General features: G+C 62.2%; 1 protein-coding gene across 1 annotated transcript in view; it reads right to left on the minus strand.

Annotated features, from left to right (window-relative positions):
• Positions 1-1,200: 1,200 nt before the first annotated feature.
• The window catches only part of LOC111148598 (coiled-coil domain containing 85C), a 74,059-nt gene continuing 52,749 nt past the window's right edge, over positions 1,201-22,510 (minus strand). The window contains exons 2-6 of the mRNA XM_022505301.1: positions 17,737-17,810; positions 8,671-8,778; positions 5,185-5,280; positions 4,272-4,370; positions 1,201-3,579 (exon numbers count right to left, since the gene is read on the minus strand). Coding sequence (XP_022361009.1) covers positions 3,490-3,579; positions 4,272-4,370; positions 5,185-5,280; positions 8,671-8,778; positions 17,737-17,810 — 467 coding nt within the window. The 3' untranslated portion in view covers positions 1,201-3,489. The remainder of the gene's footprint in view (positions 3,580-4,271; positions 4,371-5,184; positions 5,281-8,670; positions 8,779-17,736; positions 17,811-22,510) is intronic.

Genomic DNA, 22,510 nt, shown 5'->3' on the forward strand with positions numbered 1-22,510 from the left:
CCGGGTGGTTCTGAACCAGCGTGGAGCTCTCACATGCACCCATGCAGATGGGCTCCTGGGTCCCATGAGGGCTCGGATTGGAAACTTCTTTCCACTCGCACCATCAGAGTGGCCGTCTATGGTCTCCAACACTGGGCAGAACCCCCATGCCCGAGGTGCTCCCCAGGGCTATGGCCCTCTACCCAGCGGCCCCCCCACCGGAGACAAGCACTGCGCACCCACCACAGAGGCTTACAAAGAGCCTTTATTTATCTAGCGCAAAGTATACACTATCACAATCTTCTGTTACTCCTTTTACTAAAATAGTTCAAATCAGTGTTTTTACCACACTATCAAAAGTTCTAGCGCTTTTTCTCTCCCAAATCAAAGTGGTTCAGTGGAAGGTAGAAACGGGCACAGGGGTCCACAGCTCCCAGCTCTGCCCGGAGCCGGGCGAGGGGCCGGCCCCAGTTCTCACAGCGGGCACCCACCACAAAAAAACAGCATGGCTGACGGCCCGGGGCTGGGAACCAGACGTTCCAGCCCGATTCCAGAAAGCAGCACAAATACCCCCCCCACCCACCCACAGTATGAAAAATATACACCTCTACCGCTCCGCTCATGCATTTAGCTTGTTTCCTTTAAAAAAAAAAAAAAAAATCAGTAGTATGTACTTTGTTTCTTCTCAAGTTTCCAAGAAAAAAAAAAAAAAATGAAAGGTCACTTTTTCTGTTTAAACACTGATGTGTAGCTAATAACTTTTGGATAAAAATGTGCCACCCTAAAAAAATGTGCTCAGCAGATTCTGATCCCAGGATGGGCTTGGCCACCTGGGGTGAGGCTGGAAGGGTGACATCCATCACAGTGGGAACTGAAGCCCCAGTCCAGATGTCACACGGGGCTTCAAGATCTAGAATCAGAGTATGAAACGTAAAGGGACCTTTATGAAAGGGCACCGAGTTCAGCAACACCCATCCCCCACCATGAGCTTCTACAGCTAAGGCTCCAGAGGGGAGATCACCCCACATCACCCAACGCCCGTCCGAGCTGCTGGCAGGGCTGGGACTCATGCTCGCCTGGCCCCCGGCTGTCCCTGCGGTGAGGCTCCTCTGATCCCCTCTAGCCTGTGGGCTCCCACTGCACCCACCCAAACCCTGCCCTGTGGGGCCAGGCAGAGGTGCTGCTGGCTTTTTTTTTTTTTTTTTAAACAGCTTATTACATTAGATGACTGTCACGGGTGCAGTTCTGTCCTTGAAAGCCATCCCCACGCACTTGGCTCAGGAACACGAGCAGCGGTGGGAAGGAGAGGTCTGCGCCTGGCTCTGCTGCCTGTGTGGCGCACAGGAGGATCCAGGCAGAAACGCCCCACCTGACCCCCAGGTACCCCACAGCATGACGGACAGGGTCACCTTCCCGAGGCAGGGACGGTCCCTTCGAAGCTGTTCTTCTCTGGGCCAGTGTGCAGGAGATCTGCAGATACCAGGGCCCTGATTTATTGCTTATGTTCAGTGGTGGCCAGGCCGGCCTGATCCAGACATGACAAATGGGCTCCCAGATGTGGCTTCCACCCAAAATGGACCCACCCCTGCACCTCGGGCTGCTCTGTGGTTCTTTGGACTCCCAAGATCCAGAGGGGAGCCTCTGTCCCCCAGCTCACTGCCCACTAGGGCAAGAACTACTTGGTACCATGACCAAGGATGTTCCCTAGCTTTCGATGCACACCCCTAGTGAGAGGGAGCTCACCACCTGACCTGCTGGCAAGCTCCCTTCAGGGAGAGCCCAGAGGTCCCTGTAACACCCAGGGCAAGAGGAACATGCCTGTTGCTGCCACCAGCACCCACTTAGCATTCCCTGGGCACAAGGAGGGCTATAAGCCTTTCCCCTGAGAGTGTACGACTCACCCACGGGCGCCGATGACCAACAGGCGGTGGGAATGGCACAAAGTCCCCCCTGGGGCTCTAGGAACAGGGTGGCCTCCCCCATCCCCTCGCCTGGCCCCCGTCCCTCGTGCGGGCCTGGGTGAGGCCTGCCCGCTGCAAAAGTGGCCTCCTGGGCTCTTCGAGTGCTTGAGGCATGGAGCCAAGCCCCACCAGCCAGCGGAGGTGGCGGGAGCGAGCAGCCATCACGGCCAGTGGCCGCCCCGACTTCCCAGCATCCGTGAGCTCGTCTGTAATGTGCCCCGACCACCCACCCTCTGGGCCTCACCTTCCTCAGCAATTTCAACATTTCTCTATCTCATCTGTAGTTTGTATATGGTCATTTACACGGAAGGTCTCATTTGATCCCGAGCCCCACGAAGAGGGCCTGAGGCTGTCCCTTCTCAGTGGAGGACACTGAGGCTCAGAGAGGGGAGGTGGCAGCACCTGTGAAGAGGCAGCAAGGCAGTGGACCCCGCTCGGTCCCTGGCTCTGTCCGGCCCAGCCAGCAGTGACTTCTGCAGCAGGGGGGAGCACCCGGGCGTGCGGGCCGCGACGGAGGCCCGGGCTGAACCCAGCTGGTGGCCTCGGGTGGTGAGCACGGCCCAAAGAACCTGAGACCTCGTCTTCCCACCAGGGGCCTGGAGAAGCTGAGTGACTTGCTGAAGGTCACACAGCCAGTTAAAGCCAGAGCCAGGTCGGGCTCCTTCCAGAGAGGGCAGAAGTCCCCCACCGGCCAGCCCGTGCAGCTCCGTCCACAGTGACCCCAGCTGGGGCTGGGCTCTGGGGGACACCAGAGGCCCAGCTCGGCCCGGTGCTGCCCATCTGGAGAGAGAGCGTGGGGCTTGGCCCAGAGACTCTCCACACAGCCTCCTAGCTCCCTGGCCCATCATGTGAAACCATGAGATGGAGAGGCCTCGGGTCCTGGGCAGGAGGGACCCAAAAAGCTAGGGCATGACCTGCCCCGGGGTGGGAGGGGAGACTCTGCAGCGAGTGATGTGTTCGGGGCTGGGGGAAGCACCCTGAAACCAAGCAGCAGGGAGCTGGGCACGGGGCGGGGCGGCAGGGGTGCCAGAGGAAGGGCCTCAGGGCCTCCAGCCAGCCACAGACGCCATGAGCTTCCCTGTCCACGACTCAGACGCGGGCTCAGTGAGCTGGGGTTCAGGCCGCAGATGGGTGAGAAGGGGTGCCCCTTGTGTCAGGTCCAGCTGCCGGTGGCCTCTGTCCAGTGTGGGCAGCAGCCAGCGGGTAGAAGGCTTGATGAGGTGCCCCTCGGCCAAGGCCGGGCCCAGCCTGGGATGCCAGGCCCTGAGCCCCCACACAGCCTTCAGCCTCCCGGCAGCGGGGCCCCAAGCGCAGGGACGAGGCTGTTTGGGCCGCTCTGCCATGGGGCACGGCCGGCGGCCTCTCGTCTTCCGTGTGCTGGTGCGTGAGGAGGGAGACGGAGGCCCGGCTGTCAGCGTGCTGGACCCACGGGAGCCGGGTCACGGCGGGCAGTGTCCTATGTACAATTCACCACAGGAAACAAACACAGGGGCCTGCAACTCATCCTGGGCGCCCTGCAGAGCCAGTCCACGTCCACAGAGAAGCAGCCCTACAAAGGCCCCTTGAACTGGTTCCCAGACAGGTGCTGCCGGATGGAGGGCTTGGAGCTGGCCGCATCCCCTAGTTTTCGCCAGACCACCTGTGGATGGGGCGAGCTGTGAGTGCAGAGCCCACCCGAGCCCACCTGCTGACCCGGGCACCCACACTGCCTCAGGCCCCTCAAAATCACCCAAAAAGTCCCCACAGCCGTGGGGCCCGGAGGGGAAACTGAGGCCACATGAGGCCCAGAGAGGCAGGAGGCAGCAGAGGAGGTGGGTACAGAACACCTGGCCCCAGGTGAGGCCCAGGTTCTGCCCCTGCTGCTTCCCAAAAGGGTCCAGAGATGACACACCCCGGCCAGGTAGGTCAGGACTGAGCTCCCCATCCTGGGCAGCCACAGAAACAGCCCAGCTTCCAGAAGCAAATGCAGCCCCAGCCTTGCAGGCTCTCAGAGCAGAGGGTCCTGCCCGCACCTCTGGTCTGAACACCACCTGTATGGCCAGCAGCCACTGGGGGCCACCGGGGGCCACGGGATGGGATATGCGGGGTGAACGGAACCAGTCCGAGGGGGCTGAGGGCAGAGCTCCGGGAACGGACAGGCCTGGAGAGGTCAGGGCCCCCACTCTCAGGCGGAAGTGGGACGGGCAGTGGGGGGAGGACTGGCCAGGGCTGTCCAGGCTCTGGTACCTTCCCCTAGGCCTCCAGGTCACACCGGGACCCGCCCGGCTTGCAGCCCCACCCCTGGGCCCCAGACCCCAGATCCCCACCGCCGGGCCCCGGGAAACGCCTCACGTTGCACATCTCACGGACGATGGCCTTCTCCTTCTCACTCAGGTCCTCCTCACAGCTGTCCTGGAGCTGCCGGTCCAGGTTCTCGTGCACCTCCAGGACCTGCGGGGAACCGGCCCCGGGGTCAGGGGGAAGGCTGCCCACGGACGCCAGGGATCCCGAGCCACTGGGTCCCAGCCAGCACGCGGGGCATGGAGAGACCCGTGGCGGGGGTCCTCTTCCCTCACCCTAGCAAACCTGCCCCAAGGTAAGCCGCACCCCCAACATCACAGCTGGGGGTGAAGCTGAAGCCGGGTACCCGGGGAGCAGGAGGACAGGCTGGGGGGGGCCACCCTCAGACAGGTGCGCTCATTCCAACCGAGGGCCCCCAGCAAGCACCCACTTGCACACACGGGGTGAGTGTGTGTGTATGTGACCCAGTCACTGCCCGCACCAGTGTAAGAATGCTGTTATCTGTGCAGACAGGCCTGCGCACCCGGGGCACAGAGCGCTTATGTCCATGCACGGGTGAGGGGCGGGGGGCACAGCCACGGTGGGTGGGGCCCAGCGAGCCAGGACGGGCCTCGGAGGCCGGAGCCTGGTCCCACCCCAGCCCTGCCCCCACCTCTCTGACTTAGAGGGGCTGCCCACCCTCCCCTACCTGGCCCAAGTACATTTCCCGTCACTGGGATGGCAGGTGGGTGACAACCTGCTGCCAACCAACACCTCCAACTCCCTCCCCCAAGGTGTTCGGGGCTCAGGGCCCCTCCCCACCGCCCCGCTGCTCCGACACACACGGTCTCAGAGCACATGCAGGGTGGAAGGTCCAGGGTCGGCACTGCACCAGCGACCTGGGCGCCACCCCCCCACACCACTCCCCACCCCCCCAGACCCGGGAGCAGCTTCTGGGTGTGGGTGGGCGGGGCCTGGCCCTCACCTTCATGGCGTGCACAACAGCCTCGGGCTTCTGTCCCGCAGAGCTGTAGCCAGCGGAGGGAGGCAAGGACAGCTCAGGTACCGTGCAAGCTGGGCCCTGTGGGAAGGAATCACAGGGCTTAGCTGGTCCCCGGCAGCCCCCAGGTGGTGGCCAGAGGGGCGCCCAGTGGCAGGGAGACGTCCCTGACTAATGCAGGAGAAGCTGGGGGCCAAGTGCTGCTGGTGAGGAGGCGGGGTGCGAGGCCCAGGCCGGGGCAGAGGACGGGGGCCACCCCAAACCCCACCCCGACTCGCAGGCTCCTCTCCGCAGCCCACGTGCAGGGTCTGTTCTCTGTTTCCCAGAGGAAGTGAGGGCAGCTCCGAGAAGAGCGGGGGCTGGCAAAGATCTCCCAGCAAACCCCAGGGTTTGCCCCCTTCCCCCGATACCAGGTGAGTGGGCTAACTAGACATGGCCCCCACTCCCCCTCCGCAGGGACACTCTTCTAGCCCTGAGCCCTGCCTCCCAGCCCTGAGCTTCCGGCCCATCTGGCCACCTGAGGCGTGCGACCAAATTCAGCAAACATTTTTTTAAAAATAAAATAAAATAATGACTGCGTTTATTTATTTGAGAGAGAGAGAGAGCAGAGAGCATAAGCATTTGGAGGAGAGGGGCAAAAGGTAAAGCAGGCTCCCTGCTGAGCAGGGAGCCCGATGCGGGACTCGATCCCAGGACCCTGGGATCACAACCTGAGCCGAAGGCAGACACTTAACCGACTCAACCACCCAGGCACCCCTCAGCAAACACTTCAGACGGCAACCAAGCACCCAGCTCCACAGCCCGAGGAGCAGGGGACAAGGCCTGGTGAAGAGGGGAGTCAGCCTTCTGGAGTCAGGCCCAGAGGCTGCATGTCTGCCCAGGGCCCCTAGCTGCTTTTCAATGGAATTACTGGACCAGTTGGTGTGCCTCAAGCTGTAGGGGGACCCCGGACTTTGGGCCCCAGTGAAGGAGGACTGGAGGATGGAGCTCCCTGGGGCCAACACAAGCCAGGAGGTCAGAAGACACTGGGAGTGGGTCTAACGGGGGCCAGCAAGTGCTGGAGGCCAGACAGAAAGCGGCAAGTGGGTACAAGCAGCCGGGGAGAGGCTGCGGAGCCGGGGTGCCCTGCACATCCGTCCCTCCTCTGAGTCTCAGTTTCCTTCTCAGTCACTGAACCCCAGTGACCAGGTGCACTTGGTGAGCTGGTTTCTGGGGCCATCACCCGGGGAGCCTGCCCAGTCCAGCCATGCTGTGTGGGCTTAGGCAAGGCTCTGAAGTAGGGCTCAACCCACTCTGTGCCTCAGTTTCCTCATCTGGATGATGGAAAGGGTTCCGGTGTCCCAGGTTATGTGCAGAGCCCCGGCACGCTGTCCGATGGGCGCAAAACACACACACACCTGCCCGAAAGCAGGTGCACAGTCTGAGGCGAAGGCCGAGCGCCCTCCACCGTTGGCCAGCAGGGGGCGACAGCCACACGCGTTCAGCCCTGGGAGGCACCAGATGCCTGGCCCCTGGCACCTCTGGCCTCCCATCCCATCTGCACGTGGGGTTCCCTGAACAGCCTGCTCCGGGGCACTGGGCACCGGGGGCTGCCTCCCAGAGCACAGGCAGGATGGAAGCCAGGAGTGGCCCGGACAGCCTTTCCCTGACCCGCCTCACCAGGCTGCCAATGAGCACGCGGCTGCAGGTCCTGTCCACGGAGCCGGCGCCGGGCGTGTAACCCGGGTCAGAAGTAAACGCCGTGGGACTGGAGCTTGCAGGGGGCGCTCCCCATAGACAGCTTCTCCCAAAGGCCTCTCCGGCTGTGGCGGGAGGGCCGGCCCGGCGACACCTCCCGCTTCCTCGGCGCCCAGCACCCCCCCCCCCGAGAAACCCCCTGACTTGTATCCTCCTGCACCTCCACGTGACAGACGAGCGCAGAGCCATGGGTCTGACGGAAGGCTCACAGCAGGGCTCAGACGGGCTCTGGGGCTCCAGAGCTGGTGCCCAAAGTGGGGAGCCGAGTGTGTCCCCAGGGAACAGAAGCCACACGACCACACGACCACTCGTCCAGAGCGTCCGCAGCGGTGCTCCCCACGCCAGGCAAAGCATGGACACCGCCCAGATGTCCAGCCGCTAAGCAGGGGTGGGGGAGGGGGTGCCTGCACCCATGGAGTATCGCCCGGCATCACAAAGGTAGGAGGTTCGAGCCCACGGCATCGCCTCCAAAACACAGCACCCCGCGGATGCGGCCAGTCACAGAGGGTGGCCTGCTACAGGACTCTGCCGCTCAGAAATGTCCAGGCGGCGCCTGGGTGGCTCAGTGGGTTAAAGCCTCTGCCTTCGGCTCAGGTCATGATCCCGGGGTCCTGGGATCGAGCTCCGCATCGGGCTCTCTGCTCAGCAGGGAGCCTGCTTCCTCCTCTCTCTGCCTGCCTCTCTGCCTGCTTGTGATCTCTCTCTGTCAAATAAATAAAATCTTTAAAAAAAAAAAAAAAAAGAAAAAAGAAATGTCCAGAATGGGCAAGTCTGCAGAGGCAGGAGCACACCAGTGGTCGCCCAGCCAAGGCAGGAGAGAGTGGGGAGGGGTTGCTAAAGGGGGCGGAGTTCCTCTGTGGGGTAAGGAGATGTTCTATTGTGATAACTACAGCAATCTGTAAATATGCTAAAAACCAGTTAAATCAGTCATCAACCCCTGCACTGGACTCCTTGCTCAACAGGAAGCCTGCTTCTCCCTCTCCCACTGCCTACCGCTCGCCCAGCTTGTGTTCCCTCTCTTGCTGTCTCTCTGTCAAAATAAATAAATTTAAAAATGTTTTTAAAAATAAATAAATAAAGTCAACTGACCCGAAAAGAAAAAAGGCAGACGACCAGTCTCCCCCCAGGGACTGTCAACAGCCTTGACCCGGCTCTCGGCAGACTGGTACTCAGCCCCCTTCCGCGGCCAGCTCCTTCCACGGGGCCTGGAGTCCCAGGGCCTGCTGGACCCTGCCCCAGGGCACCCTGGCCAGTGACCCTCGTCAGGGAGAAGCTCGGGGGCCCTGGGCAGACACGCAGCCTCTGACTCAAGTGGGCAGGGAGTGAAGTGGACAGAGACAGAGGTAGGGAGGGCAGGGACAGCCAGCCTGGTGAGGAAAGGGGGTCCAGGTCCCTGCCCCACAGGGTCACCCATTTCACCTTGGGATCCTCTGACCTGTGGGCTACCTGTCCCCCAACTCCCAGGACCTGCAGGTAACCTCACAGAAGACACACCAGGTGCGGGAGATCTGGGCCCCCAGCGGCGTCAGGCATGGAGGGTCCCTCCAGGGCCCAGCAAGGGCTTGCTGCCCTAGCAGCTCCCCAAGAGTGTTCCTATAGAACCTCTGGGCCTCCCCTGGCCCCGGCAGGTCACGAGATGATCTGAGCCTCACCCCTACCCTACAATGTGGACCAAGGATCCTGGAGGCACGGGGTCTCCAAGTGAGTGGTGTGGCCCTAGGGAGGGGCTCTTACGTTCTGCAGCGAGTGCTGGTAGGAGGGCGGGAGGCTTGCCAGCTGGGACTCCGAGTGGTATGGGGAGAAGCCTTTCCGCAGCGTCCGGAACTCTCCAGGGCCCGCCTGCTTCGAGGGAAGGGGGACAGGTTAGAGGTGAGTGGCTGTGCTGAGGGGACCAAGGGCCGTGCTCTTTCAGGACATGGTCAGCTGCTCCTGTCTGCCCCTCCCCGGGCACCGGCAGTGGGCTGCACCCTCCCTCCCCTCTCCCTGCCCCATCGGTCCTCACTGCCACCATGTGTTGGTGCCACAAGGCCGGAGGGCTTCAAGCTGCCCCCCAGTGCATGCTTTATCAGCGTTTCTCGAACAGAGTAAACGAGTAAATGAGTATGGCCTCCCACGCCCACCTTCCTTCCTCTGCTCCAGCATCCAGCACTGGGGGCCCCCGTGCCTGGCCTGGGGAACACTCCCTCCAGGCCCGGGGGGTGCTCCCGCCTCTCACAGGTGAGCCTGTCCCTGTGAGGTGCTCAGGCTGCCCTCAGCCTCTGCCGTCGGACAGGAGTTCCCAAATGTGAGCCCTGTGTCCTCCCCTCTATGTCCACAAGAACCAGTGCCTGCTTAGGAAGCGGGGAGGGGGGATCTGCGGGAGGGACAGAAGGAAGGAGTGAATGGACATATATTTGGCCACTGGTGATTTCCCTCAGGGCAAAGCAAATGCCCCTGGAAGCTGGAGGCTGGGATCAGCAGAGATAGGGGACCCAGGGGTCACGCTTAATCCCACACAGGCCCTCTGAGAAGGAGCCATGGCCTCTCGGCCCTCGGCATCACTCAAGAGCCCGGGGGTGTTTCTGGCCCAGACATCCTTTTCGACTTCAAAGGATCTGAGGGCATGCTGGGGACAGACAAAACACACAGAAGGTCCCATAAGTCCCCAAACAAAGCCTGGAGGGCAGGGGGTTGGTGAGGAAGACAGTTCAACAACCACGCGGGGGCGGGGGGGGGGGGGCCCCCTTCCCCCTACACACCAGCCCCCCCGCACTCCCCTCCAGCCCGGAGGGATGCACTCACAGCATGCTCCCCTCCCACCAACTGCCGGACCCAGACCCGCTTCTCACTGAGTCTCCAGCCTCACCGACTCCCTGCCATCTCTCCTGTCCCCATCAGACCCAGGCCCAACCCCTCGGTCCCAGGGGCCAGGTCAGAGGGCACAGAGCAGCACCTTGTAAGGATCTGGGGGTCCGGAGTAAAAATGCAAGGCAGGCAGGTGCGTGGAGCCTTCCAGAGCAAACACCCGACAGCAGCTCCAAGCCCTCACCGCCTGCTCTCCACCCCCACCCAGGCACCCTGGCCAGAGCAGAACGATTCCCATGGCCTCCAGGAGAACCTGAGTGTGAACAAAGGTCACCAAGAGGCACAGGACAGAAGTGGGGACGCCCCGTCCAAGGACGGCCCCTGAAGCGTGGCAGGGTATCCCCAAGAACCCTCGATATGTGATTGCCCCCCACCCCCAGACTACGGCCTCTAACCAGAGCCATGTTAGTCCTCCCTGGCCCAGCCCAAGGTCCGATCTCGCAGAGCGCCCCGTCACCAGGCACCAGAAAGAGGCCACAGTGCTGACCCTCACTGCCCACCCTGGGGGACTCCTCTGCCCATCAGAGCACCTGTGCCTCCCTGACTCGCCCACGGTGGGCGGGGGCGTCAACCCAGCTTCAGGCGAAGGCAATTATCTCCCTGGCTGGGCGTCTGCGACAGTTCCAAACTCTTCTCCAGCAGTGTGTGTTCTAAACCCAATGACACTGAGCGTCCGCGTCCAGTGCCACCAGGTCCTTGTCGGGCCCTCTGACCCCATCCTGCGGGAACACGCCTCACCGGCCTCACCGGGCTGGCAAAAAGGGACCAGGTGCAAGGCTCAGCCCAGCTCACACACACTGGCATTTGGCCACATGGCCAAGGATTTGAGCCACCGCTCCCTCCGACCAGCCCCTGGCACCAGGACAGCTGGACGTTGCCCTGCCCTTCCCCCTCGCCGTCTAGATCCTTCTCTGGGCTGAGTCTCACCTCCCACACAGCTCCTCTGGCCCAGGACCCAGCAGGTTCAGAAGCAACTCACGTGCTGTTACTGAAAACAAAGCAGGTTTGTGTTGCCTCCTCCCTCCACACCAGATAAATTCCTGGGGAGGATGTGTGTGTACAGGGGGGCGGGGGAAGGGTTTAAATCAACGCGTGCAATTCCCACCCCTGCCTTCAGCGATCATCTATAAATATTCGCACGTCCACAGAACTTTATTAGCGACCCACAAAGCTGGCGGGAAAAACACACAATCTCTCATTAGGGGCAATGTGACTAATGATGCATCAAAATGAGGGACCATAATTGCACTTAAACCCAAATTAAAAATCCTGGGATGCGCCTGTTGTGCCCTGGAAGAATGAAATCCCGCGGTTTTTAACGTGGAGGGGCAGTGGGGCTGAAAGGGCCTTCTGGGATGGTTGGGCCTGCACCTGCGGGGGGCTCGGGATGGTTCAGGAAGCAGGGAGAGGATGTCTGCCCAGCCACAATCCCAAACATGGGTCCCTCAGGACACAGGGAGAAAGGATCTGTCACACAGAGTGGCGGAACTCCCACATCCTTAAAAGTAAAAGAAGCACCACGTGCAGACAGAGACTTGCCCCCTCCGGCCGGGAGGGAGAGACCCAGGTGGCCGCAGGGCTCCCAACTCCACTTAAGGACACAGAGCCTCCATCCAGGGCTGTCACTGCACCGCCGCCAGGCTCCGGGCCGCCGTGCACTCGGGCTACCCCAGCCTCTCTGAACCCCCGTGGTCCTGCGGCGAGCTCCCCAGCCATCGCCTTCCAGAGGACTCCTGGGGAACACCCAGGGTGTCAGAGGGGTGCTGGAGCAGAAAAGTCAGGATAGAGAGGAAGGACCCCGCCCAGCTCCCCCACCTGCCTACATGGGGCTTCCTGGCTGGGCAGCGGCTGCGGGCGCGCTCACTCCGGGCAGCTAGCCTCACCCCTCCTTCCTGCCCCCAAAGGGATTGGGTCCCTGTGGGACCACGTGCCACAGGGGCACCTCCAGTGTGCACCCGACAGGGAGGCCGCGTCTGACAGGTGACACGGGGACTGCTGTGGGGGCTCCGCGGTGAGCCCTGATGTAGGGACATCCGGAGACCACTCAGACCCCCCGACACGGGCTGGGAGAGCTGGGTGAGAAGGGCCGTGGGAAGCCGTGGGTCCCCGCTCTACTGCCATTGTGTGCAAAGCTGCCGTGAATGCCAGCTCGGAGAGGGCAGAACCAAGGCACCCTGGTGGCGGCCAGCTCCCAGGAAGGGACAGGAGGGGACCCGCAGAAGACAGAGCAGCACACAGCACTCAAAGCAGTCCCCACCCCAAACACCACTGCAAACACGTCCCGCCAGGCAGCTCTACCTGAAGCCAGCTTCTCGGGCGGCCGTAGGGACGGGGCAGCTGGAAGGGAAGAGGAGCGGTGTCACCCAGCAGATGCCAGCCACGACCCCCCTCCCCGCCATTCCCCTTCCTGGACACCTGTTCACCCAAAGCTGCCAGGACCTCAGTTGGGCTGGGGCAGGCACCTCCGGAGAGCCCCCATGTTTTTAGAAACCCCCGTGTCTCCACGGGCTGACTGGGCACCCAGCCCCCTCACAGCCCTCCCAGGGCTCACGCGGGGACCCCGCAGACCCGAGAGGCCAGCCCACTACACTGGCCTGGAGGGGCCCCAAGATCCCGGCACAGCAGCCGGCAGAGGCAAGGAAGGGGCACTTCGAGGCTGCTCACAAGGGCGTCCTGCTACTACCTACCAGCCAGACTTAATCTCCCTTAATTTTCAGAGAACCCATCTGCAGACCATCAAGAAGGACATGGCTGCTTCGTGGCTGGGGGCCCAGAAAGTTCTGCCTCGTGAGTGCTCCGAGTGGGCCAGGGAGGTCCCACATGTGGCTAATAGGACTTCTCCGCAGAGAGATGGCACCACATCCCAATGCCCTACGCCATTTCTGGCCCTAAATCCCAGTTTTCAAACCTAGGGGTGTGTTTGCTGCCCAGGACCACGTGGCTGCGACGGACAGGACAGCGTGTGGTCTCACCCGCCACGGTGACCATCGGCCCTCACAGGTCCCCATGACAGCCCAGTACTTATTCCAATTGGTGAGCGAGGGACAGGCGCAGGACCCCGCAAGAAGGGGTGAGGGATTTGGAGTGGGGGCACAGACTCATGAAAACCAAATCCCACCCAGGCTGGGGGAGTCTGGGCAACTCCTCAGCTTTCCAGGGCTCTGTTGTTTGCACATAAATTAGGATCAAGAAGGGCACCCGGCTGCCAGGTGGCCCACGGCTCTCACCGCTGGCCAGCCCTGGTCCTTGGGCGTTGCAGGATCGTCGTCCCTTTACACCTGGGGCAAGCGCTCTTAGTGTCCCCATCTGACAGACAAGAAAACTGAGGCCCAGAGAGGTGAAGCCCCTGGCCCCACACCACCCAGCCGGTAAGGCAGCACTCTGGTGATCTGAACCTGGCCCTGTGGCTCTGCCACCCAGCATGGGGTTCACAGTGGACAATGATTAAGCCTCGGGGACAGAGGTAGAATTCCCCGTCTCTTTCTGCCCACGTTGCTACCAGACCATCTGCTCGGATGCCGGAAAGAAGAGGTTTCCTCCCTGGCTCAGGGAGAGGCCGGACCATCTGGAAGGTTCTGCTAACAAAATAATGTAAGCCCTCCAGGGGTGCAGAGACCACCCCACCACAACAGAGGGAACAGGATGTGACCACCACCCTAGACGCCAAACAGGCAGAGCAGGGATGGCTCAGAGCTGGATAGCCAGCGACCTGTGTGGGAACACAGTACTTCGGAAATGCCGGAGGCCAGCTTCCCTGGAGGGCCTGCCTGGGCAAGGAAATCAGCCCTCGGGATCACCCGTCCTCCTCGGGGACTCAGATGACAGAACCAAGGTCTCAGCATGGGCTGAGATGGTGGCAGACTATTCCCCTGTCCCCCAGCCCAGATGGCTCAAAACGCAGACAAGGGCCACGAAGGAGCCGTTCATCTAGGGACACAGAGGTGAGGACGAAGCGGGCTAGGCCTGCACGGCCGCCTCCACTCCCCTCCATGGCAGCCCATGTTTTCTCAGCTCCTGGGCAAACAGGGAGGCTTCATTCATCAGCCCAGTGAGGGGGGCAAACCAAGGGAACCAAGAGCCAAGCCCCAGCGTCAATGCCAGCCACCCCCATCCCAGCCCGGCCACGCACAGAATCCCCCAGAAAAATAATAACGTGTGCAGGGGGCTCGAAATGAATCATCACAGAGGAAGCAGCTGTGTTGATGAAATTTTAAAGCCAACGCGAGAAGGAAAACACGAACTGCAATATAGTAATTTAGTTCTGTGAACACGCTAGCACATTTTTAATTAAAGCTATTTTAGAGTTAAATAGAGGCCATGAGGGGAGGGGCGGGGGCAGTGGGAAGTGGGGGCCGCAGAGGATCTCCACCCTCTGGCCCAAACCCTGAAGCCACACCCCCGAAGGTGGTTCGAAGACGAATCCTGCTCTCTCCCTCTTTTTGCCAAAAGGCAGGTGCTCTCGGCTCTTTGCAGAGCTGGAAGTTTCTGAGCAATTTGATTTCAGTGAGGAGACTTATGTGCCAGCATCATCAAGTCAGACAAGCCAGGGCCCATGAGGTCCAGGCAGAAATCTTTCTCTCCAGGATTCCCAAATCCATCCCTTGATTACCTCCAAAGATGGCACACTCACTACCTTAGTGAAGCAGAACTTCCTTATTTTGGGCAACAGCCAGCCTTCCCTCCTGGCCTAGGACTCTGGGTGGGTGGTGGCCAGGGCCTCCCCAAGATGTATCCACCCCAGTCTAGCTGTGCTAAGCACTGGAGAGGCCGATGTGACCTCACCGATGTGAGAGCCAGCATCCCAGTACTTGAGTGGCTGATGGTCCAGCAGACCGGGGGCTGGGCTCCCCAAGGGAGGATCTCAGCAACTAGCAGCTCACAGGGCTGAGAGCCCAGACTAAGTGCCGAGCCCCCTGCGGGTGGTTGGGGAGGCTGACGGTAGGAGGCCATGCCTGAGCTGGAGGCCAGGAGAAAGAAGAAAAAGTAAACCCCTTCTTCTCTGGACTCCCCTAGAATGGGGCCAGGACTGTCACTGTGGGCCTGCAGCAGCTCCCTGTGCACACGAGTCCTGCTAGCTGGGGAAGGAGGTGGGCAGGCCTGGGCCCGGTCACCCCCATGCCCCTAGGACCATCCGTTACACGTAACGTGTGTGCACACCCATCTTCCAGGAAGCAGAGCGGTGCCATCTGAGCCGCCACAGGAATACAGAAGCAAGTGACATGTGAGTGCCACCAGGAAGCCAGGAGCAGGCCAGGGGGCCCCCTCGCTGTCCGTGTCTCCCATCTCTCCTGCGTGGCTCAGAACAGTGGCGTCTGCCTCTGCAGCCAGCACCACCGACCCACCCTCAAGGCCAGGCCCTGGTGACAGCAGGTGACAGGGACAGACATCCTGCCAACGGTCATGGCTCCTGGGAGCTTTTGCAGACTGTAGGTGGAGGGCCGACACTTCCACGGCAACAAGGGGACAGGTGCACAAGGCCCTGGGAGGGGAGTGGGGCGCCGAGGTCCCAGCACCACGAGGCTGCCCCCTTCTTGGGGTGCTGGGTGTGGCCCTGACACCTGCTCACTGGGAGACCCTGAGCAGAGGCCCCACGGAGGAAGAGGCCGGAGAAGGGCCCCGGGTGCCCCCAGGACCCACACAAGCCCACACAACTACCATCACGGCAGCCTGCCTTCGCGAGGCTCCGTTCATTCAGGAGAAAGGAAAGTTCTATCAGGGAAATAAGAGACTTGGGGCCTATGTGGCGGATGCTGAGCTCCCAGCATTCGCCTGCTCATGGCCGTAAGCCAGGGAAAAGCTCGATCTTGTGCCGACATCCCAACCGTCTGCAGCAGCAGGCCGGGATCCCGGCGAGGGTCTGCATCCCCCCATCTGACAGACATCTTTCCCCAGCAGGCCGGGCGTGGGCACAGGAGGCGGACAGAACTTCTGCTGCTGCCTCGGGGCCACGACCCCACGTCTGACCCCTGCGAGCAGGTCTGAGCAGGCATGGGGGAGGCGGAGGGGGGCGGGCAGGACACCCACTGCCCAGGTAGCTGCCAGCCCCCAGATGCCCAAACACAGGCACCCTGACAACCTCCCCCTCTGTACATGTGGGCATAGGACCAGTAGACACAGCTATGGGGGGCCTCCCTTGTGACCCTGGGGTGCCCCCAGGCAGGACGGAGTAGAAGGGCCACCCCTCTGTGGCCTGAGCATGGCCACATTTCCCCCAAGTCCGCGGCCAGGTCCACCACTGGTAACTGGGGTGTATTTTCCCAATGGGACAATGTGGCCAGGACAGCAGGGGCCATGGGGTCAGGGACATTCCTGTCTTCGTGGAAAGGAGGCCACAAGCAAGGCCCAGTTGGACCATAGAACAACCTGGTAAACAGCATCCTGAACTCGGGGCTCGGGTGTTCACCCCGCTTCTCCAAGGGAACCGTCAAACAACAGTGGGACAGGGAAAGACTCACAAGGCCACTGACCCGAGGCTTCGGGTCCAGATCGTGGTCCTGGCCTCCACTCTGCCGTCCAGTGGCTACAGCGAGCAGGACAGGCGCCTACTCCAAAGCAAAGGCCCCTGAGCCTTAACGACGGCCCCCACCACCCCGACTCCTCCTGGTGCCACTTCGGCCTCCGCTCCCGCAGCCCAGCCCACACCCCATCCCCAACCCACGCCAGGCCCCCGTGGAATGGAAGGTGCCCCAGACCCCAGCCGGGTGAGACCCCAGCCCCAAGGAGCCAAAAGAGCTAGCACGACGGTGGCCAAGCCCTTCTGCCACACAGGACTGAAAACCATATAAGGTTCCCAAACCAGCCTTGCAATTCGATGCCTGGCTCTACACCTGAGCGGAGGCACGGTGGCCGCAGGGGTGTGGGGGTCGGGGGTGAACCATGCACTCTGCCCCATCCTGCTAGGCTGTGGGAACTGCCCACACAGCCCACACAGCCCACGCAGGGGCGAGGCGCGGGGCAGCAGTGGTGGGGGCTATGCTCCGTGCCGGGGCCCCAAGCCTCCCAGCAGCCGCCCAGCGGGCAGACAGGGTGCCGCGGGCTTCCGAGCAGGACAGCCAGGACAGCGGCGCCAAGCCTGCTGGTCGCCTAGCAACAGAGCCAGGCAGCTGAGCCCTCCCTAGGGTTGGTTCCCAGAGAAACGCTCTGGGCATTCTGGCCGCCACATATGGGGGGGGGGGGGGGAAGGGCAGCGGAGGGGGAGGGGAGATTAAGCCCAGGATGGGTACAAGGGAGAGAGAGGCTGAAGGGGCTGGCCAAGCCAGCTGGCCCCCCGGACCTAGTGCAGGGCTGACTGCAGCCTCCCATCCCCGCCCCACCCACACCACAGAAGGCCCTCGTCCTAACGGTCACGACCCCTCTGTGCCAGCCACACTCAGCGGGACTACAGCCGCCTGTCCCCCTGCCCGGCCTCCCCCGTGCACTGCCCTCATCCTCCAGCCTCTAACCTGCCATCCCTGTGCTGCGGACGTGCTGGGGATGAGACAGAGCCTCATCTGCCTGTGGGCACCGGCCAGGCCCAGGAGGGTACAAGGTGCGCCCCAGACAGGACAGGATCAGGTGGCAGGAGCAGGGAGGTCTCCATGTGGGTGACAGTGGGGGTGTGCCATCCACTTCCCAGCCTCAATCTGCCTGCCTGAGGGCCAAAACAGCCCCTTCTTCAGCAACTGTGCATTCCACACCATCTCTGGGACAGGCCCAGTGCTGGCCCCAAGAGCTCACAGACCACCGGGGGACACCCCAAGGCCATGGAGCAAGGATTAGGTCCATGACCCCAAAGTTCCAGGGGATGCCTCGGATGGCTATGGGGCAGGTGGGCAGTTATGGGAGTGAGGCGGGAAGGAAGACCCCAGTCAGCTGGGACATGGGTGGGCCCTGGAGTGGGGGCGGGGGGCAGGGCTCATGCTGGAGCTCAGCGTGCAGTGAGCACTGTCCCCTGCTGTCTCCCCACAGCCAGCCTACCTGTACGAGGGGCTTTTCAGCCTCCAGCAGCCTCACCTTGGTCTCCAGCTGCCTGATGTAGGTGGACGAGGGATCTGTAACGACACAAGTGGGGAGCACGTTAATCGCGGCAAACTCGGTCTCCAGTGAGAGACCCACAGGCCTGCCTGAAGCCTCTGGGCCAGGGTTTCCAGGACCTGCAGGAAGGACGGGGGTTCCCTGCCTGTTCCCTTGGCCTCTGTGCTGCTTCACATCCACAGAGTACTCCCTAGCATCCCCGGACGGGACACTCACAGCCAGGGGGCAGCGTGCAGCAGGGCATGGGGTCCAGGGAGCCCCCTCCCCAGCACGGTAGGGAAAATGAGTCTGCTGAGCATAATGGGTCAGTGTCCGGGGTTCCTCTGCTCCCCCGCGCCTGACACACAGGAACGTCTCAACAATTTGCAGCCGGAGGGGGCTGTCCATAGCGCAGGTGAGATGCCATCCTTCCTGACAGACTCTGAGGACGAGAGCAGCCAGGGGCCGGGGCCCAGGCCAAGCCAGTGACGCACTCCCCAACCACACACCCCCAGTTTCGGAATGCGGCAGGGTTCCTGAAATCCACCCTCCCTCACCACACTGACCAGTTTTACAAACCCATCAGACAGGCAGGCAAAACTCCACCACCCTAACTTCCAGATCAGCTCGGCCGGCAGAGGAGAAAAGCAAGGACTGAGTCACTCCAAGCCAGGCTGGGATGAGGGGGACTACCGGGGTGGGACCCGAGGACAACCAGGAGCAGAGGGGCCCGGGAATGGATGCGGACCACGGGGCAGGGAAGGCGAGGGGACCAGACCATCTCGGCAGGTGCAGTCGTGCAGGTGGGACATCAGGTCCCAAGCCGGACGCATGGGGCACTTCCCTGCCTGGTCTGCAGCCACCCAGTATGGGACAGGCGAGGCGCCTCTCGTCCATACCAACACCTCACTGGAGCTCACACGGCCCAGACACCGGCCTACACCCCCGTCCACTGGGCCAGTCACGGCTCCCCTCCTGCACCCACCTCCACCCGACAGGACACAGAGCCCATTACACCAGTCTTTTAGCTCAGAAGTCACCAGAATTTCAACCAAAGCCACCTCTCTACACCGCAGCCTGGGGAGACGGACCCCATAGGACCTTGAACACACCGGGGTGGGCAAAGGGGATGGGTGCTGTGCAAGGACACGCTGGGCTATCATGCAATGGCAGGAAAATGAAGACTCTGTCCATCCCCAGCACACAGCTGGCACAGCCAATGAGCCCGGGCCCTTGGGGACACGGATGTCATGCCCCTCCCACTGGTGCTCACCTGGCGGGTCCCCGCCCAGAATGCCATGACCTCACTCCACGGGGGCTCGGCCTGGGCCTCAGAGCTCCTGCCCATCGGGAAGGCCATTCTCTGAGGGCACCCCCGCTTTTGCACACAGGTGCCCCTCCGCCCGGGTGCGCGACCTGCTGTGGGGCACTCTGTTGTCCAAGGCCCCTCAGGAGCTCCGCCCACCCAGCGCTGGACCAGGCCCAGGAGCAGCAGCCCAGCCCGGGGCAGGAATTGGGGGCGGCCGGGCCCACCCACCAGCTGCTGGGGAATTACACAACCGGCTCCTCCCGCCCCAGGTCAGCAACCAGTCAGCACTCAGGAATGCCGGGCCTTCTAGAGAGGGAGAAGGGCCACTCCCCACCAGGCCTGCCGCCCTCAGCCTCGGGGATGGCACTGGTAAGGACCTGGCAGCTGGGCTAGGTGGCGGGGGGTTCTAGGGAACCCCCCACAGCAGGGGGCTGTGCCCCCCAAACCACCTCGCTGAGCCCCCCAGCTCTACAGAGCTCCCGCTGACGGCCAGGAAATCATGGTTCGGACAGCTGAAGGGGCTTGTTCACGGCACAACTCAGGGCAGCAGGAGGTGACCCCAGCCGCCTCGCCACTTGGACCCTGAGTGCATGCCTGGCAATCGGCAGATCCCACCTGACCAGGTGGGGGACCCTGGCCAGCCCGGTGGCCGCAGCTGTACAAAGGCCTTCCTCACACCCTTCTCCAGCCAGCGGTCACCCCAGTCCATGCCCCGTGCCTGCCTCCCCTGCCCACCCCAGGGCCTCCATTCACTCAGCCAGCCGGGACGGACAAACACTTCTTCCCACATCACTCCCATGAGAACGCGCCTGATGGGAAAGGCCTCAGCGCTCAGGGTGTGCCAGGCACCCCCAGGCATTGGGAGGGAGATGGGGTGCAGCCTGGGTTCCCCACCTTTCTGGCTCCTCTGCGTGCTGTCAGCAAGAAGGGTTCCCTGGAACACCCACTGGGGAAAAAGGGCAAAAACGACCAAGATCCCCCCAGCTCTCTCACCTTCACACGTTAAGACAAGGAGACCCAAATACCTAGCAGACCCCTGCGTGGTCTCCCTCCGGGTGGGCCCAGTGGGGGAGGGGAGACCCACCACCCACCTGGCAAGGGTCCAGCAGACCTCCCCACTCTCCAGAGGAGGAGGCTAAGAGGGACAGTGTCCCCCCCTGCTGCCAGGTGAGCTGGGGAACCCCGGGCACAGCCTGCCAGACCCTCTCCCCACCATCCAGCTCCACCCTCCACCCCCCACCCCCCTGTGGGTCAGTGCTCAGGACCCCAAGGGTCTGGCCACTCTGAGCGGAGCTGACAGCACCGAGCCGTTGAGAGACACTGGTCCCAGAAAGAAGACAGGTTCCTGTGCACTCCTCTCTCCGGGACGCTGCACGACTGCCCGGCCCTTGGACGCCACGACAAGCCACCCCCCCCACCCCGCTCTCCGCAGCCCCCACCATGGGCCCACGCTGCCAGGCACAGGAGAGGACCCAGGACAGGACAGGACCCGTCCCCTCTGTGCACCCAGGCCACTCACTCACTGCCCTGTGTGGCCACTGAGCCACAGGAAGGGGGGCGTACTGCCCTGCCCCCAGTTCCCTGGTACAGGGACAGTTCTAGCTCCCTCCGCCAATCTCTCTGGCGTCAACAGGGAGCTCCCAGCACTTCCCTTCGCGGTCAGACTGCAGCCAGAGTCGTGGACCAGACCGGAGGCAGCAGATGCACCAACCGGCCCCAGCACCCTCACTGGGCAGCAGGCACGTCTGACACACCACAGGTCCCATCAGAGCAAGGGGATCCCCCGGCCCCAGCAGGGTCCGCCACACTCCCCAGGATGGCAGTGAGGACAGAAGGGGGGGGCCAAGGGCCGGAGCAAGGAGAAGGGGCAGAGGCAACGCCATGGGGGACAGATGACCCAACAACAGCCCACCTGCCCACCCACGGCCACCAGGGCCCACGGGCCAGCTGTCGTCCCTCACAGGCCACATGCAGACACCGGCCAAGGGGCTGTCCCTGCGCAACCCGCCGAATTCCGTCAGCCCCGAACCCCAAGCAGCTTCAGAGAACCAAGTCCACTTGAGACCGCCGGGCTTCAGGGGGCTTTGCAAACCACAGGGGCATGGGGCATGTTTCCAATCTGGAAACATCTTAAATCACCTGGTGCTTCCAATGGCAACCATCCTAAAGAACAAATTCTAATAATAAAAACAGTATAACGGCCGCGGCCAGAAATGGAATTAACTGTTTGTCTGGGAGCAGCAGAGGGTCCAGCCGTCACTCAGAAGATGTTCAGGAAGGTTCTCTTCTCGACAACACGGAAAAGCCTTCACACGCCGGTGGAAAGCTCCGGACCCAAAGCGAGAGGTAGAACTGCTCTGGACGTTTACAGATACCTCTGCGTTGAAGTGAATTCCGGAAGGAGGCACATGGACCTGTGGCTGGTGGTGCTCACAGGAGGGAACAAGGGGGTTTTTATTCACACCCCCTTCTCATTAATTTTCAAATAATCTATTTCCAAAATAGGGGGAAAAGTCTTTCTTTTATAGAAAAGGAGAAAAGATTAAATTACGGCAATAGCGCAGTGCAGGGCCCCCCGGTGACACCACGGAAGCAGAAGGGTGGCCGGAGGACAGCCCATTGGAACTCTCCCAGCTCTGCTCTGGGGGCCCCTCCCGAGGCCCAGGGACAGCCTGGTCTGCCCATACCCGGGAGGTGAAGAACATTCGGGGCTGCCTCCCAATGTCCTAGAGGGGCCTCCTCTCCTTCTGCCACATGCAGCTCCCCAGACCAGGCTCTGACCCCTGCCCGGAGCCCAGGAGCCAGACCCCAGGCTGCCTGTGAGTCAGAGCAGGTGTCCTGCGGCAAGGCAGGGTGGCTGCAAGACAGGCCTTCTGGGGGAGGGCTGGGAGGCCCCCGAGGCTTGGCTCCCTGGGAGGATGATCATTCCCAGCAGCCTTGGGCAACTCGTGATCCCGCGGGGCGCCTCGGAGCCCCAGCCTCTCAGAGATGAGTGTGTAATTAAATTAATCCCAGGGTTTGCAGTGGCGAGGAACGGGGCCCCAAGGGAGGCATGCGTCATTTCCCGGCTTGGCTGCTTGCGGGGAAAATGAAGGAGGTGACTACAGAAGGGACCCCAGGATGGGCTGGCCAATGTGTCCCCTCAGACCTTCCCCAGGCCCCCCTGGACCAATTCTGGAGGAGTCACAATCCAGCTTCCATCTGGGCCGGGGAAGAGGGTGGCAGCAAGGGGCCGAGGCAGGCAATGTTCTTGCTTAAAGCGCCGGAACGTCAGCCCTCGCTTCGGCCTCCTGGAGGATCCTGTGTGCCCCGGGAAGGGAGGAGGGCTGTGCAGCCCGCGGATGGGAGGGACTCATGGAGCCCACAGGTCTGCAAGCTCCCCAGTCCCCCTGCCTTCTCAGAGGCTGAGTCTGGGGCCAGGTCCCATCG

The sequence above is a fragment of the Enhydra lutris genome, unplaced genomic scaffold (genome assembly GCF_002288905.1).
Source record: "Enhydra lutris kenyoni isolate GAN:26980312 unplaced genomic scaffold, ASM228890v2 scaffoldscaffold20, whole genome shotgun sequence".
Taxonomy (NCBI): Eukaryota; Metazoa; Chordata; class Mammalia; order Carnivora; family Mustelidae; genus Enhydra; species Enhydra lutris.